The following is a 16939-nucleotide window of genomic DNA, read 5'->3' as shown; positions in this document are numbered from 1 at the left end:
ATGGTGTGAGTCGGCTAGTTTGACTTCTTCGTCCGCCAAAATCATTAGTACAGCAGAAAGCGGCAGAATACGTGGTAATTTGTGAAATCTTGTAAATTACTAAAACAAATACTTTCTGTAGCGCATTTTAATACCCATATCTACGTATATGAGGCTGTCGGTATTAATGTGCAGCCAACGAAACCCTGAGGATTTTTTGCCCAGGCATGTATCGTACAACTCTACTGGACAACCAACCGGCAACCATCCGGATCGGAAATGCAATACCAATCATCACGGCACCCGGTTTAATAATTGCTGCACTGTGCACATCAAGTTTTTATATTTTTAATTAATTACAGATTGGCTCACGTTTCACAATTGTGCACAGCTGATCACTTTTTGTACAGATAAACTATAAATGGTCTTAAAGCTGCAACTACTAAACACATGGCCAGAAATTCAATCAATTTGATTAAAACTACATTTTTATAAATTTTACAAATTTTGGGGTAATCATTAAATCAGCCAAAAGCAATACGCTCGACCTATCTGAAAACACCATTACCATGTTATGGAGTAAAACATTCTTTGGTGTTTTATGTTCGATCGATTCAGCCTATCTAGCGCCGAGCCGCTCGGTGGAAATTGCTTTGCAGTCAAAGATAAATATGGTATAAAGTTTGATTAAAAGGATCGAACAAATAGGCTAAAGATTTTGAAAGTAAGTAATTGACGCGTGAATGATTTTGCTTTTCGTGTCAAAATTCGAAAATCATAAGCCGGAGATGGGGTGTGGATGTGGATATATGGCCACTGCAAGGCTGTATTGACAATGAAGTAGCCGTGATGAAGCCGCCCTGCCGGCCAACACGGCAGGGATTATTCCTGACCAAGCTGTGTTTAAAAGAGGTCGTTTACAGATTCCGGAGGCTCATTCAGTTGCGTTATGGCAAACAATCCACATCGACAGTATTGCTATCACATTATACACGCTCTCAAAAAGAGTCAATTCGCCGACGAATGCCAAAAATGATGCGGTACAATTTACGATCAGGAGTCTCTAGTAATTTCAAGTGTTTACCTAACTACACTTGAATACACAGGTGCTGTTAAATTCTTAAAATGGGTTAGGTATCATCGTTTTGAGATTACAGTCGTGCGACCAAACACAGCAAAGTGTGAATGCCATCTTGTAAATGTACAGGGTGTACTACCGTACTCCCTTGCTCGCATGGCATAATGAAACAAAAACACCGGCGTCAAATGAAATTTAAAACAGCAAAGGACTGTTTGTTAATCGAAATCGCATAAAAATGGCTAAATGTGCTACTGCAATAAAACATTCAGCGGATTCTCGAAAGTAGCTAGTGACTTCCAAGAACTGTCTCATTTGTAGTACCTATTCGTTCTATAAAATTAATGTTCTACATTTATAGATGCGTACAAGTACTCATATACGTACCCTGTTAACAGAAGAAGAAATAACGGAAAAAATTTTTTCTGTGTTACTAGTTAAATTTACTGTATTGTGCACTAGTTCATAATAACTTGTAAAAAACAATGCGGCAGCGAAAGCTGGCCTGCATATTTAAAGGTCTGATGGCTTTACCGGGTCCCAGTCCACTTATCACTCTGTATCGTACTGACCTTTTGGCTGAAGGTCTGGAACTGCACTTTGTTATCGACCGGCATCATATGGATCCGGTATCAGATACTGCACATACCGCAGTTCGCTACGTATTATGGTAAGGGGGGCACTGTATATTCAGAAATATTTGTAGTATTTGATGATAAAATATCGCAACCCCAGACAAATAGTTTTTGTAAGTCAGGTTGCGGTCTTACCAATAAGATACTATTTACTGCTATAGTTTGAACCGTTTTTTGTATTATATATGTATGTATAAATTAAATAATAAAATTGTGTTAGGTAAGGCCCACCTAACAGGGCTCGTGCTGGCATAACGTCGCGTACATTTACAATTTTTGCATTTTACTCCAGGGTCGTAGCAGCATTAATCGTAATACGAACACATTAATTTAGCAATAATAATTTAATAACCACGGTGAAAACGGTACCGGTGAACGTATGACTGCAGCTGTATGCAGAAGTATTTATTGCAGGCGTATTTACAACACATGCACACAGTAATGGCCATTCATCTTTACCAGCGCCCAGTGTTGCCCAACAAACTGACAGCAACTGTGTTATATTATTGACAATGCGTCACAGTCTTGAGGAATACGTTGGCCTCATAACAACATTAAAATTTCTAATCTTATAACAAATAACCAGTACCAGCCCAGTAATCTGCAGTAAGAGTGTGCCGCCAACAATGCTACTATAGAAAACATACATTATGACATTGAGCTGGGTTTCGTGCTCGGCTTGCTTAACATAACATCCTGTGTCATAGGCTTCCAGCAAGCCAAATTGGGTCGCATTGGGCGACTGCTGCTGGAGCGATTGCGCTCCCAGATGGCCGCAGCGTTCGGTATCGTTCCCGTATTTACAGCACGATAACGGAATATATCCTCCGGCCACTAGCCAGTCACTGGCCGACATTGAGCCACAACAGCGCAGACTCTGCTGTGTTTCGTCGAAGTAGTGCATGCTACTGGGATCCTGGGAGTATCCGCTCTGCAGTACAATGAAATCGTAACTCTGCCGGTAGCTGTTCAAGCGACTACGCTGATGGAGCATGACATTGTAGATAACGAATGCCAACAAACAGAAGCATCCCAGAGAAACGATGACGCTGAGGATGTACAGGACTATAAAACAGGTCCGTGTTCGCCAGAAGTACACGGCGGATAAGCCGAACAGTCCACAGCAGAATAATGCACTAGACAGAATAAAATAGCCACAGGATACCAGCGTGTAGTTGTGTTGCGGCTCCGTTCCGAACAGTGACTCCGATGTATAGTAGCCTTCGATGAAAATGTTTTCAATCCAAACAAAAAATATGTTGAGGGTGAACAATGCTATGCCGGCACATATCTGGAGTATGCATATAATGATGAACGTCCACTCTATACAGGAAAATACCCTCATTTTGTAGATAACCAGTGCAATGGCAAAGTTTATTGTATTAGAAAAATGGTACTCAAACGCAGCGCCAAGCTCTTACATGTCGTAATGTAAAACAACATGGATCATGTAAATTCTGGCACTGCAGAATGGTGATAGCATTATATGTGTGTTCCAGCATGGAATAAGTCGCCGGAAGTGCAGTGATGAGCTAAAAATACAGTGAGTCAATGGACTAAAAATTAGGTTGAACTGTTTCTAAAATCCAGATGTTGATATGTAATGCTTACGCACTATGTCACACAAGTTACATTACGTAATCGTCGGCCAAATTTAATCTAGCGGACTATCCATGATGGAATCCATGATGCAGTCTAAATATTGCAATTGTATGCTACAAATTACATATGTACTATAAAGCTATGTATATTATACGTTTTTAGAAATGCAACGATCTGCTGATGTCCATTTGACGATAACATACGAAGAGCGGTAAGATACACATAATTTCCCCAACTTTACCTGTGCAATTAAGCGCATGACTCGTTTCCGGAAATATTTTGCTCTCAACTACTTGACCGGGATCGTCTGCTTGGATACGGAGTTCTCTCTACATTCAACATCTGAATTACCATCATAACAATAATATGACACTAACCACTGCGACTCTGAAGACCACAACGAACAACGGAGACATTTGCGTTTGTGCTCTTTTAGCACTACATATGTCCAAATTCATACGAAATTCTAATACAAAATTAGAAACGAAACAGGAAACGAAATTTTAGTGTCATACAAATATTTTAATCTGAACAGTTGTGTACAGCGGCGTTACCGGACGTTTTGGAGCTAACCTAAGGAAATACGAGTAATATCGTGATTCTAGTCAAACTCAAACTTCACACCAAGCAAGAAATCAACACGCAACTTACGAGCAAATTTACACAAACATTAAACACAGGTTTTCATTATAACAGAGATGCAAGCAAAAAAGGGAAAGCATATGGAATCGGGAAAAAAGACTGATCACAATATACGAAAGAAAGGCACGCTAATTCCACGCTAAATCATGCGGGTTGCTTATCTTTCTCGAACGTCACCACTTCATCGTCCAATACAGCCGAAACAGCCACATCCGAGACCGAACCTTCACAGCTTTCAGGGCTTGTACGGCGCGGGAGCAGAGTGAATACATCCTTCCATGTCATATCTTTGCCAAAGTCCTCCGTTTCTTGCACTGTTTCCGGCAACGAAACACCACCTGTTTCCGGCAGCAGAAGAACGAAAAAGCTTCCGAATATCGTGATACATCCGTAAATGGCCAGCGGCAATGCGAAACTTTTAAATCTGAAAGTACGCGATAACTGGTCCCAGGTTAGACACAATAGAGGATACCTAAACAAAAGATCACCAAATTAATAGTTCAGTACTGAAAATGAGCAGTAAATTTGATCGCTTATGAAAATGTAGTACAAGAACAAACTGTTCTACAAGAACAAGAATGTAGTACTTTACAAAACTTAACATGAATTAATGATTCATTAAAAAAGCTGTCCAATTAAGGTTACAACTGCAGGGGATCTTCGCCAAGAAACATTCATGTTTTACCATATTTGTAATTCCTACGCCTTCTCCGCGTACAACTGTAGGCAATAATTCACAGACCATCAGTTCCTGAACAGTATAGGCCGTGGTGTTAAACATCCGAGCAATTAAAAACAAGCTTAACACAGCAATATAATGATCAGTTTCCGAGGGAAATGCCAGAGTTGCCAGACAGCAAATTCCGCCCAGAATTAAACAAGCAAAAGTCGTCAATCGGCGACCCAGTCGATCAGCCACTGTTTGAGTTAACAAGGATCCTGGGAGTTCAACAAGATTAGATAAAAGGAAACTTAAATGGGGATCTTTTCCCAATGAAGGAGCGTAGTAGTTCAGCCCACAATACACAATGGTCACATTGGCGGACAGATACATTAAGAGCAGCGTTTTTCGTCGAATATTCGGTTTGCTAAACAGTTCCGTAAATGGGAAGGATGTCTCATCCATACTTTTCTTTTCCTCGTATTCTTCAAAATTCTCCACAAGTTTTATGAATTTAGTTTGTAACTTCTCGTCATATTCCTTCCCATTCCATTTCGCAGCACGACGAAGAAAATTCTCCACTTCTGCGTAGCGCTTTTGTGTCAAGAGAAAACGCGGACTTTCCGGCAAGAACCACCAGTATGCCGCAAAGATGACAAAGGGAAACGTGCATATCAACGCGATAGATCGCCAGGCGCGGACAAAATAAGCTACACCGATGAAACCAATATCGCCTACGGCCAGGAATACAGTGATGAATACTGTGAAAGTCGCTCGGTAGTCTGGTGAGATAATTTCCAGACCTGTCCAAATCAAATCACATAATCAAGCAAAATTATACTGAGCATCCGCGCTTTGATAACTGATAACCACTTACCCAAAGTAAAAGGAACTGCATATAAAGGATTAACCTGCAAACATTATCGTTATATATTCTACCGGTCAATTAGAAGCAAAGATGAAAACGCTTACCGCGAGCATTTGAATCGCCGTAAGAATCAAGAACGTCCAATAATTAGGAGAGAATGCCGCTGCTCCGCCAAAAACAATTTGTATGAACAGAAAAACAAAAAACGTTTTCTTGCGCCCATAGTGGTCGCAAAAGTATCCTCCTACAGGAATTCCAATAAGCATTCCTAAAAGAAACAACAGCAATAAGTAAAACCAGGCTTGTTTTTACATAATTTCAAGAGAATATTCACTTATGTGAAGAATTTTCTGTAGTAGAACTTTAACAGACACACAAATCACATTACCACATAAAACGCGAAAAGATTTGCATATACAAAATCTCCATAATTTAACACTGTTCAGTATAAAGGCAATTTACATAATTTGATAACGATACACAGGAGTATAATATCTAGACGACTAGAACCATACCTAAGCAGCCAACCATGTACGCCACCGTGCTTAAAAAATCCGCTCCACAAACCAAATTCCAATCCGTGACTATGGTCGAGTGGTACGAAGTGCGTTCGAATTCCCATTCCTCACACACTGTAGTGCTAATATTGCCCAACCGAGAAGCATTGTTCAAAAAGTACTCCGCCGCCTCAACCGAAACATGATCGTTCAACAATGCTGAATAATTCACATCGTACATGGAGCAGTACGCACGCTGAGCGTCGGAAGGAGACTTGCTATCCGGAGGCGGAAGCAGCCTTTTCACATCTGACTCCGAGACGTTATTCACCGGCAACACGCAGCCGTAAACATCGGGAGTCTGGATCAGGAAGATCTGTAAAAGTGTTAAAACACATCGGTAAATTATTCCAACTGCAAAATTATCCATTACTGTCGTTATAATCAACTGGCTATCAAGGTTAAAAAAACTTATTAAAGACATCTTAAGTTACATCATATTGTTTGGTAGTTTAATTTTAATTTTTCGTTTTAGCTAGTAATACGTATGTAGTTTCGTGTGTTTTACCAGCAATCTGACAACAGGCTTCGCTAACTGGGTCGTAGCGTTTAAAATAAAGTATACAAAAGCTTTTTTAACAATAACTAAGCAAGTAATATGTTAATTGTTAACTGGAAACTAATAATTATTTGCAAAACTGGTCGAGCCAGGCCAAGAATAAAGCGAATTATGACTAGCCATATAGCATATTCATATGACACCAATAATCAACTTTTTCTGATTGCATTCCACAAAGTCCAGTAAACCTTTTGCCTCCCGCCGCATAGAACGTTTTCGTCACTACAGTACTTGAAATCTTAAACAGTTGAGCGAAAACATTTTGCTATCTCGCCCTCTTTGCAGAAATACACACCAAATTACCACACGTCAAACTTGCACCACTCGCCGAAAACATCTGCACAAGCTCGGAACTCGGAAGCAATTGCATCGACAACAGGAAATTACTAGCGTGACCACAAGTATCTTGGCACAGCCGCATACACATGCTTGTCAGCCAAACCCAAGAAAATCACGCAATCTTATCAGATACACTCGAGTTTCGAATAAATGAATACTTCCTATTATCATCCATTGCGAGTGTAAAACAAATTTATTTCTAAACTGTTAATGGGCAGCAAAACAATCCTGAAATTAGTGAAATATAAAAAGCCAAACTCAAGTCACTCAAATGGCAAAAAACTCTGAATACCACGCTAAGTATGCACATTTCACAGAAAATTCCAATTACTTCCATCGTTACCACTCACCCAAGCAGATGAGGAGGCGAAATTCAGCGTCATAGGCAGTAGGACGCAGAAGATGAGAATCTTCTGATATCTGCCGAAATTCCCAATGCCCTCCAGCAGCTCATCGAACTGCGCCCCGAAATCTACGGCCCCGGGGCGGCTGGCGTTGTCGTCGGCAGCGTCGTGATCGGCCAGCAGCCGCTTCTCCGTCTCGGCCCCGGGACTTCTTCCCTGGCCGTCTGCCTCGAGCATTCCGTCGCCCACATGTAATTCGGCCGTCTCAAGGGAGCGCATGGCGTACAGAACGGACGCATTGGTTAATGCGATGGGAGATTCCCGCAGCTGATCAGCCCAACACGCACGCTGTCGGGCGAACCAAAGTTTTAAATTATCCACACACCACCCGACAACAAGGCACAGCTACAGATGCAGCTGGCGACGGGCTGCCAAAATGTCCCACACAGATGGGTAACTCAATTCCTCCTTCCTTCTCTGCCAGACGGACAAATGGTGGGCAGGTATTTTAGGATTTCTGACGTACGTACACCTCTGGAATGTCAACAAATGTGACCAGAAATAAGACAGACAGTAACCACAGCGTCAGTTCTAATTATAGTGCCCGATAATATTGGACCAATATTAGCACTTCTACAAGACTAAGAAGACTAATGACTAATCCTGAATCTTAAATGCATCAGGATAAGTAAGTACCTATGTGTATCAGAAGAAACTTATTTACTTCAAAACTGAGTTTAGCAAGATCGCGAAGAAGTCACCAGGAAACTTCCAAAACTGAAGAACGGATGAGATCAATGAACTGAAGTGTCTACTTCAAAAGTGGATTGCAGTCCTGATCGAGTCTTGACAATGACGAATGATGTGTACACTGTACAGTACTCGTATCAACCATAAACCAGTAAACCCAAGCAATGCTTAATATTGTTCCAGCCCTGGAAAATCGAAAACGTCCAGGAAACAAGAAACAGGAAAACTTCTTAGCACGAAAAGAAGCAAATGTGCTCAGTGGAATGCAGCAAGTCAAAATCGAGGGTAAACGAAAATGCAACCAACAACAACTCGAACAAAAAATCGCACGAGGTTTGAGATTGAATTAAGCTGACAGGTTCAACGTGATCCAGTGAGTCACCCAGACTCGTGCTGCTTTAAACTGTACTCGTACGTACAGTAGGAGTCGGTATGGCCATTTTCAAAGTTTCTTACATTAATCGCTAAGTACTATCTATAACTTTCTCCACCAAAACTTTTACAGTAACTAACAAAACAATCACTTATTAAGCATCAATCGAGAGGGGTGGCCTAATCACAGATGAAATTTGATCTAAATTTGCTCCCATCACCCCATCGGCGCTGTCCCCATGATCGATGCCGCATTTCCTCGTTGGATTTCAATGCTGATCCGCTGGCGAAGATATTGAGTGGCTCGTTTTTCGCCGGTTTCCAAATTTAAAGTAAAAAAAACCGAAAACTTGTGCAGTATTAAACCAGTAAGTATTTAAAATTTTACAAATTTGGAAGTACCGAAAATATTTACAGATGGTACATTTTCGTAAAGCATAGCATGGTCTGATAATTGATATGTAATAATATATTTGTGACATATAGCAAGTTATTGCTACTTACTATTTCATAAAAATTAATTATAATAATTTTATATCTAAGCAATCGTGCGGTACGGGTGTGTATACGTATCTGGCAGTTAATTTACTACGAATTACTTTATTTGATATTTTAGTACATTTCGTTGTTCTACCAGGTCACATTGAGATAATATGACTGCTTGCTGGTCTGCAGTTGTTGTTATTTTAACAGTACAGTACTCAAGTAAGTACTGTACAATACAACTAGTCAGTGGGTGGTCACACATTAATTTTGTCACTTGAAGTGATCACCAAAACTCAATACAAAGGTGGAAACATTTTTAATGCGACGTAAATATTGTCGATGAAACATGATCAAACAATAAGATACTCAAAACATACAATGAGAAAAATAACTCACACTTACGTTAGGTAACCAAACAGGCAATGATTTACAAATAATAAAACATTCAAATTAAAAACAAAACAGAGTTGTTTTAGCAGTCCACAAAATAAATTAAAAGTACCGGTAAACTGCAGTCCTTAAGTTACCCAAGCAATTTAGTCTCTGTCCTCGGTAGAGAAAAACGCAGCATCCAACATGACATCGTCCAGAATCAAGGGACTTGTCCGCTCTTCACCTGGACTGCGAGCCAAAATCGACTGGATGCTCGGCTCCGTTGGAACGTCCATATGCGCTGTGTCCAGTTTCGACAGCGTTAATGGCGCTGGCACATGGGGACGTTCCAAGATTTCCGGGCTCCCATCCAGAGGAATATCCGCTCGCCGCGATGTCGAAGCGTTACTGCCGGAAGGAATTTTATCTTCCTCACTGTCGCTGGATGAATCTCCGCTGGAGTACGGCACTAGCAGCCTCTTCGTTTTATCGAGTGCAGCAATTTCCGTGGTATGCACTTGTTGGCGCATGACACTTTCCAGTTTCTTTGTGGCATCTTCAACTGTCATGGAATCATAAATTATAGAAGCACTAATATCCAACGGCTTTGTCGCCGCTGTCAGTGGACCTGAAAGAAGTCAAAAATCAACCTGCAAATTCTGCCAAATTTTTCTAGTTACAAACAGTGGTCAAATTTTTGTTTTTTGTTGCAAATTTAACCTCGAATGAATATTATACGAACTGTTTTTTCCAACTCCATCTAAAAATTAGGCAGTCGGTACCTGGATTAAGCGGTTCCGAGATTCCAGCATCTCTGTCTCTCGTCCCATCAGGTTGACTGGCAAATACCGAAGGTGACGATAAACTGGCATCTGGCAAACTCGCATCATGAGTCCCATCAGAGGATTCCACTCTACTCTTTAATTTATCCAGAACTGCCGAGAGTGATTTAGTCCGCACCTTTCCAGCTTGGGTTGCAATCGCTGGATTCTCACCCAAAATATTAGCTCGCTTGTCGGCCTCATCAGGAGCCGGTTCCTCCATAACGATAACACTTAGCGGTCTTTCCTTTTCCGGCAATTTCGGTGGCGGAATGCCAAACGGGAAATATGACGGTGGAGGCATGAACCGGTGCATCAGGGAAGGGCCAATCAATTTGCTTTCCTCCCTTTCCTCCACTATGGGCAAGGGCTCCATATCAGGAGTCGGAAGAAGAGGCGGTCGTGGCGTAGGAGCGGGCTGATTTAACAGCAGAGCAGCAATCGTACTTCCTTCGCCGCCGCTGGTGGTGACGACAGGAGGCGGCATCATGGTCATTGTGGATACCGGAAGAGAGTCTGCTTTCACTGGTGGCGCAACAGCAGCAGCAGTTTTCTTAGGAATACGCGGCAACGTACTGAGGGAGGGTGTTTTCGGAATGCTAAACAGCGGAGCAGCGGCTGGAACAGGAGGTGGCAATGGTGATTTGGAAGATTTACCCGGTGAATTTTTCTCTCTGGATTTAGGAGCGCCGGCCATGCCCGACTTTTTGGATGGCGGTTCGCTGTAGTATGAGGGTTGCTTTGGAGACGCGGAAAGAGGAGATTTAGCAGCCGCCGGCGCTGGTGATTTTGGTGGCGCTGGAGATTTGGGAACGCCGAACGATACCGGAGCAGCTAATGAGGACTTGGTGCCAGCCGGTGACGCTGCTGAATTGGGAGCTTTTGGAAAACTACCGGGCGCCCCAAACGGTACGCCGGATTTCTGTTGTACAAGTGAAAACACAGTTGGTGAGGAAATCTTAGCAGAAAAAGAGGAAGTCACCGGTATAGTCGGAGCCGTGTACTTGGCAGCCACGGAGCTCGGAACATGGTATTTTGCCGTGGTTTTCGGCGGGGACGTCGTGAAACCTCCACCTTTCTTTAAAAGAGTTTCCAATTCCGTATCCTTTTTGGTCTTTTTTGGTTCGGCATAGCGTACTTCCGGCGGCGACGGTTCGGCAAGTTTAGACCGCTTTTTCTCCTTCTTGGATTCTCGATCCTTACTTAGTATTAATGATTGCAAAATAGGAGCGTCCGATGAATGCGACGGCTTATTAACTGGTAATTTAATCGTTATCGTGGGAGAACCATGAGGCGAATCTTCGGAGACATTTCGAATCTTTATGACACCCGGCTCCTGGCGAATGACCTCTGTAGTCTCCATGGAATCGCCTTTCCCACTGGAGAAAACGAATGGCGAGTTATACAGGGGCGACTCTAACGACAGTTTACGCTTTTTCTTAGTAGGGGGTGCTGGCTCCATTAGCAGGTCATCGTCGTATTGTCGATTCGCTCGCGATTTTTTATTTTTTTCATACAACTGCTTCATCTTCATAGAATGAATGTCCGCATCCATCGGCAAATCCTTAGCCCGGTGCTTAGGCCCCGATGATAATAGCTGATCAAATGTCGAACGAGGCTTCGGCAATTTCATGGACAAAGGTGGATTGGGCGACGGCGGTGTCAACGTCGGAAGAAGCGGGCTTACAGTTTTTTCTGGGAAAAATTCCACTTCCGGTATCACCGGTGGAGTGGTGACAACCGGCAATGATTCCACCGGGGCAACTGGAGAATTTTCCAGTGACGACGCATGCTCAGCGGCCATTTCAACGACACTCTCGTCTAAAAGACGAGGCACGACCGGGACATAGTTTCTAACGAAATGCTCCATCATAGCACGAAACATCACGGGAATCGAAAAACTTCTGAAATTGCAAGCGATATACTGCACAAAAAATCGGGCAAACTCTTTACCTAGAAATTTTTCTTGCTCCAGATTTTTTTATAAGCGTTCTACAGCATAACCGACCGTACCGTTTCAACCACGAAGACATCAAAATATTTGGACACAAGGCCATAGCAATATCGCTGAAAGAGCATGTCGGAGATGTTGGGTCCACCAAACTGATGAAGACTGTCAACACAACCACTCATAAAATCGCTGAACGTATACGAGTAATTTTACTCAGGATCAATCACGCAAACTTAACACGCAGACTAACCTTGGCAGACAGAAGTGTTGTCTATCGGATGAAGGAAACGAACCTGAATTCCGCTATCCGAAAGGATAAGCATGTGAAATTCAAACGGAGCCACAATGCCTGCCAATCAAAATCATATGGTATTCCCGTAAGTAGAACAAAAATTTCACTGGCTAAACCTTTTTGATTTGCATGGCGTATACAAGTAGAGATCAGTTTATTAAGCGCTGCCTGCCGACGAAGAAGACGTATGCATCCTTCCACTTGCGTCGGGTGCGTAAAAGGAATTTCTTGAACAGCTTCTGCCAGAACATCCGCCGAAGACAGGACATATTTGTGATGATGATCGGCAACAATCTACGTGAAATTCAATTGTGGAAAATGTTAAGGTAATGCCCAAGCATCTCTTACAGCATAATAACTGTGAGATTCGCTGAAGTTGTCACGGAGAATAGCTTTTTCCAATACTTCCAACAGCAAGGCAGGCCGACTGTCACTTTTAACGGGAACCTCCAGCCCTAAAAATAGCATGAGTAAGTCACTGCATTAATGCTTCTTAAGCTTTAATTGTTGTACATACATACAGGTCTTTCGCGAGTTATTACTTCAAGAAACATACCTTAAAATAAAGGCAACAAAACTAACCAGTTAGCTTTCTCACCTGTTTCTTGCGCAAGCTCTTCCTTAATACTTCTGCATATATACATTGGCTTGTCCAATTCCAGTGTGAAATGCGCATTTATCTTTGCCGTGGTTTCTCGACCACTTTCATTTGTGTAATCAAAAAGCAAGACTCCATCGGCTGACTGTAGAAACTGTCGCGCCAACAGACAATTCGGTAAAACATGCACAGAGGGTGATTCCTTAATATTGATAGATGCCCACAGTCCAATGCGCCTTCCGGAAATCACTAGCAAATGTTAACAGTATGGCAAAGACACTCTCAGCAGACGTCAACCGTATTGACCTCTACCTACCACAAAACGATGACTCGAGCATTTTATTGTTATGGTCCAAAAAATCCGATGACGTGATAAAAAAGCACAAACTCATAGGTATTCCTGAAAAACAAAAGAAAACCTGTAACAACACTAAGCCAAGACATTGAAGATCCGGGTGATCTAAACGTTACCGTCTCTTCGTGGTGAAAGAAGGCCCCACTGCCCCTTAAGTATCTGAGGCAAACAGTCCAAATTCAACCTAATTGTACGTTTCAAGATTCAACAATTGCAAGCAGCAGCAAAGTAGTATGAAAAACCAGAACTCACTTTACAAACTGCTGATAAGCACTTGTCAAATCCGTTTCCAGCTTCGATAAACAACTGAAGAATTTCGACCGCTGTGACCTGGAAAGATGCAAATGCACGAATAATTCGTTAAAATGATTTCATAACTACAGCGGACATTCCGAAACACTTCGCAACTTTTCTTCATAACTGTCGTTGTTATGTGTGAAAAGCAGCAACACTGCATATCTTCAAACCAGTCACCAGATTAAATGCGCACCAGCAAAAAGGAACAAAAGTACAAAACGTTCATGCAAACGAATCGATTTCAATCACGCAAAAAACGAACAAATATCGAATTCAAAGCCAATACTTACTTATCCTGAACTGAACCATACATCCTCAAAAATCCAGTCATATGCTTATCCAATTCCGACAAACTTTTCGACCTAAGAACCCGGCAAAGTTGTATTATGATAATCATAACTGAGAAAAGAAATACTAGTTACCTCAGCGCCCTGGCAATATGTGGACAGGGCTGAAAAAGTCAAGCCAGTATAAACACCATAACATTGTAATGCAAGTGAAGTAGCGGAAATATCAAGTTTGAAATTTACTTCTAAATGGCCGCCGCCGAACTGATGGAACACCCACACGTCGCCGATAATGCCATGAAGAATATGAACGTCCACTCGGAAGTAGTCTCCATGCACATGATAAACGATCCGCGTGCAATTTTCGCTGACTTCTCGGTTCCATCGCAGGCTAAAAGTAAATATTTTCTTGTTCGATGTATAAATCCATTCTGCCTCTGACAACGCATCAAGCTCAATAAGAAATATTTATCCCACCTTTTGGTAGCACAGTAATTTTCCAGTACCGTCTCATAATTCTCCCTTGGAGCTAAAAGCAGTGACATTAATATAACAAATTAGACGTGAACACGCGGCATTTTTACTGTCACTGTGCACAGTCAAGCACTCACGAATCCTAGCTGATGTATTTCTAGGACGAACATCCTGAAAAACCTTCAACGAATTCTTGAAGGCTTGCAGGATATGCGGAACGTCAGCCGGGGATGCCATGGTAGCTCACCACCTGCAAATAAAAACTTAATATTTACTGACATTAGAATGAGGCAACGCAGATGTCTTTTTTATCGTAAGCGCTAAGCAGTTTACACACAGTCATCCACATCGACAAAATGTAAATGCAGTCATGTAGTTCGCATTACAAAGGCGGGAATAAACAGCAACAGCCATGAGCTATCAACTGACTGTAAATGAAATATAAAACTCCACTGACAGCAAGTGCCTTTAATCTGTTTCAGCCAATGCACCACCTAGTACAGTCAATGAAAACTAAATTCTACGAAGTACAAACACCAAAAGTTTCTTATTACTGTATTACAAAATCACATGCATAGACCGATAAATGCATAACTGCAAAGCCGTGCTATGCAGAAAAATCTATAAACATTTTCAAAGGGAAATGCAATTAAAATCCCAATTTTTGCAGCCCAGTATCAATACTTTTTACCGCTTCTGCTATCCACTCTTTCACTTGACCACTTTCTTTGTCGGCAACATCCGTAAGATACCAAGGAGCAACGCTGTCCTTTAATGCATTCAGCGCTCTGCGCTGTTCTATGTAGGGAAGGTTTTCAGGAGCAACCAGGCCCGACTTGCCAAGAACGCTGAAGAAAACATTCCGAAGCTTTTCGTTTACTGCTTGGTCGTCCATCGTCTCTTCCATTTTCAAAAAATCACAATTGCCAAACTCCTCCTCCGGTAAATGCGGCCCGCACCACTCCCAGTCCAAGATCCCGTTGATGACGATTGAATTATTGGTCTCGTTTGGAGCAGATACAATGACATTAGCCATGGTAAAATCTCCATGAAAGAACAGGAAATCATGTGACGAAGTGTCCGCAACAACAAATTCGGAGTTTGCTGTAGCCTTTAAAAAATTCTCCAGTCTGGGAAGAAATTGTTGTTGACTTGTGAAAATACCCTGCACGTCAGCCTTCACCGTTTGAATGTTTTTCGATAGAGTTTGCACATAATAATCCACAAACGAGCAAAACGGTCCAATACCGGATTCGTGAAGCGGCACAATATGACAAGATGCAAGCACATCACTCGGATCGTCAATCTGAAAATTCCCAATACAATTGCCTTTTCCGTGCAGAAAATTTTTTATCGAAGGCGACGTTTTCATTTGCACGATGACGTCCGCCAACTGTCGAACAACATCCTCCTTTTGGGCCGATGACAATAATAACCACATGGAATCCAGCGGCACACCGTCCACTTTGCTCATGATGATGTACTCCGCGCCGACTTCTGTCTTGTCGGAATTCCAAGCCAGAACATCTGGCACGGGAATGTGCGTGAAGGTTTTAGCTAAAATTAAGCCTACCACCTCCGTATCGGTTTTGGTGCGCTGCCAGTAACGCCCACACACTTTGAGAATGTACTCTTTACCATTATCAGCGGAGATGGAGAAGACGCGATTGTTGTAGCCTCGTCGGATGTATTGGATGTGCTTAACGCTCACATGGAGATGTCGGGCAAAAAGATCGCATATCTGCTCCAGTGAGATGGTGATGCCCTGTTTAGGTCCATTGCGTTGCAGAGCGTCTTCTTCAAACTGATCGTCAAAGTCCGCGCAGGGATTTCGTATATTCATCTCCGTCTTCAGAGCGTCACAATACAGTTTCGAGACTACTCGCAACCTCCCAGTTATGGAACAACCCACAGCGATGTCAGAATTTTTCCACAAACTTGAACAAGGTTAGCGCTACAACACTATCAGCCTATCGCACGCAAACAAATAGGATTTCAAAAAAGATAACTCACATTTAACACATCAACACGGACGACACTGCAGCAATTTACCGTACTCTGTACTTGTAGTATCACGAAGCAAAAAGGACGGGCTATTAAACCACTAACCCGTGGTGCACCGCAGCCGTAGCAGCGCGTATTTAATTATTGCACTTACAGACGACTAGAGCTGGTACGTTTCTGCAAGGTTTTTACGGTAAATTTACCAAATAAAGCCCTTAGAACAATAAATACCCTACTATTAGTGAAAAAACTAGAAAGGAACATAAATGAAATAAATGCTTACCCAAGTTGCCCAACCCAAGAGCAGTGAAAATACTTCCAGTACGGGTAGAGCTCCTCGATAAGTATTCAGGTCCCAATCCTCTCCAGATTCATAACTCAGTTTGACGTGCTATTCAACCACATTACCGCTTTATCAATAGATTTCGGCGCAGAGATTCCAGTGAACACGAAAAATTAACATACAGAAGGAGAACTAAAAGCTTTTGTTTTGTTTCTGCTCATTGCAGAAACTGGAGATAAAAATAATAATAATTAAACTCATACAGTACTGGACTGTGTGCTACAAGGCTACAAGCTACTCGTGAAACAATATTCAGCCTATTCCGCAGTACAG

At 42.1% G+C, this 16939-nt stretch overlaps 3 protein-coding genes across 4 annotated transcripts; all 3 read right to left on the bottom strand.

Moving 5' to 3' along the window:
• Positions 1-2140: 2140 nt before the first annotated feature.
• On the bottom strand, positions 2141-3196 carry LOC129597749 (uncharacterized). Its single transcript, XM_055495416.1, has one exon. The coding sequence runs from the start codon at positions 3035-3037 to the stop codon at positions 2210-2212; it is 828 nt and encodes a 275-aa protein (XP_055351391.1). The 5' UTR covers positions 3038-3196; the 3' UTR covers positions 2141-2209.
• A 1000-nt stretch (positions 3197-4196) lies between these two features.
• Positions 4197-8340, bottom strand: LOC129597764 (beta-alanine transporter-like). Of its 2 annotated transcripts, none has more exons than XM_055495432.1 (7): positions 7961-8340; positions 7271-7798; positions 5981-6338; positions 5570-5733; positions 5475-5508; positions 4622-5400; positions 4197-4408 (listed from the first exon to the last, which is right to left on the bottom strand). In XM_055495432.1, exons 2-7 carry the CDS (start codon positions 7541-7543, stop codon positions 4355-4357), a joined length of 1662 nt encoding a protein of 553 aa, XP_055351407.1. In that variant the 5' UTR covers positions 7544-7798; positions 7961-8340; the 3' UTR covers positions 4197-4354. The 2 variants fall into 2 exon arrangements, with proteins under 2 accessions (XP_055351407.1, XP_055351406.1); XM_055495431.1 differs by having other exon boundaries at positions 7989-8340.
• A 763-nt stretch (positions 8341-9103) lies between these two features.
• Positions 9104-16866, bottom strand: LOC129597762 (proteoglycan 4-like). The gene is made up of 16 exons (XM_055495430.1): positions 16607-16866; positions 14457-14569; positions 14323-14374; positions 14089-14236; positions 13981-14009; positions 13849-13920; positions 13514-13591; positions 13378-13445; positions 13223-13306; positions 12907-13155; positions 12657-12763; positions 12425-12602; positions 12267-12365; positions 12079-12178; positions 10027-11969; positions 9104-9872 (listed from the first exon to the last, which is right to left on the bottom strand). Exons 2-16 carry the CDS (start codon positions 14554-14556, stop codon positions 9409-9411), a joined length of 3771 nt encoding a protein of 1256 aa, XP_055351405.1. The 5' UTR covers positions 14557-14569; positions 16607-16866; the 3' UTR covers positions 9104-9408.
• Positions 16867-16939: the final 73 nt, after the last annotated feature.

The sequence above is a fragment of the Paramacrobiotus metropolitanus genome, unplaced genomic scaffold, assembly GCF_019649055.1.
Source record: "Paramacrobiotus metropolitanus isolate TYO unplaced genomic scaffold, Prichtersi_v1.0 Parri_scaffold0000108, whole genome shotgun sequence".
In the NCBI taxonomy this organism is placed as follows: domain Eukaryota; kingdom Metazoa; phylum Tardigrada; class Eutardigrada; order Parachela; family Macrobiotidae; genus Paramacrobiotus; species Paramacrobiotus metropolitanus.
This window is presented reverse-complemented; position numbering and strand designations above follow the sequence as displayed.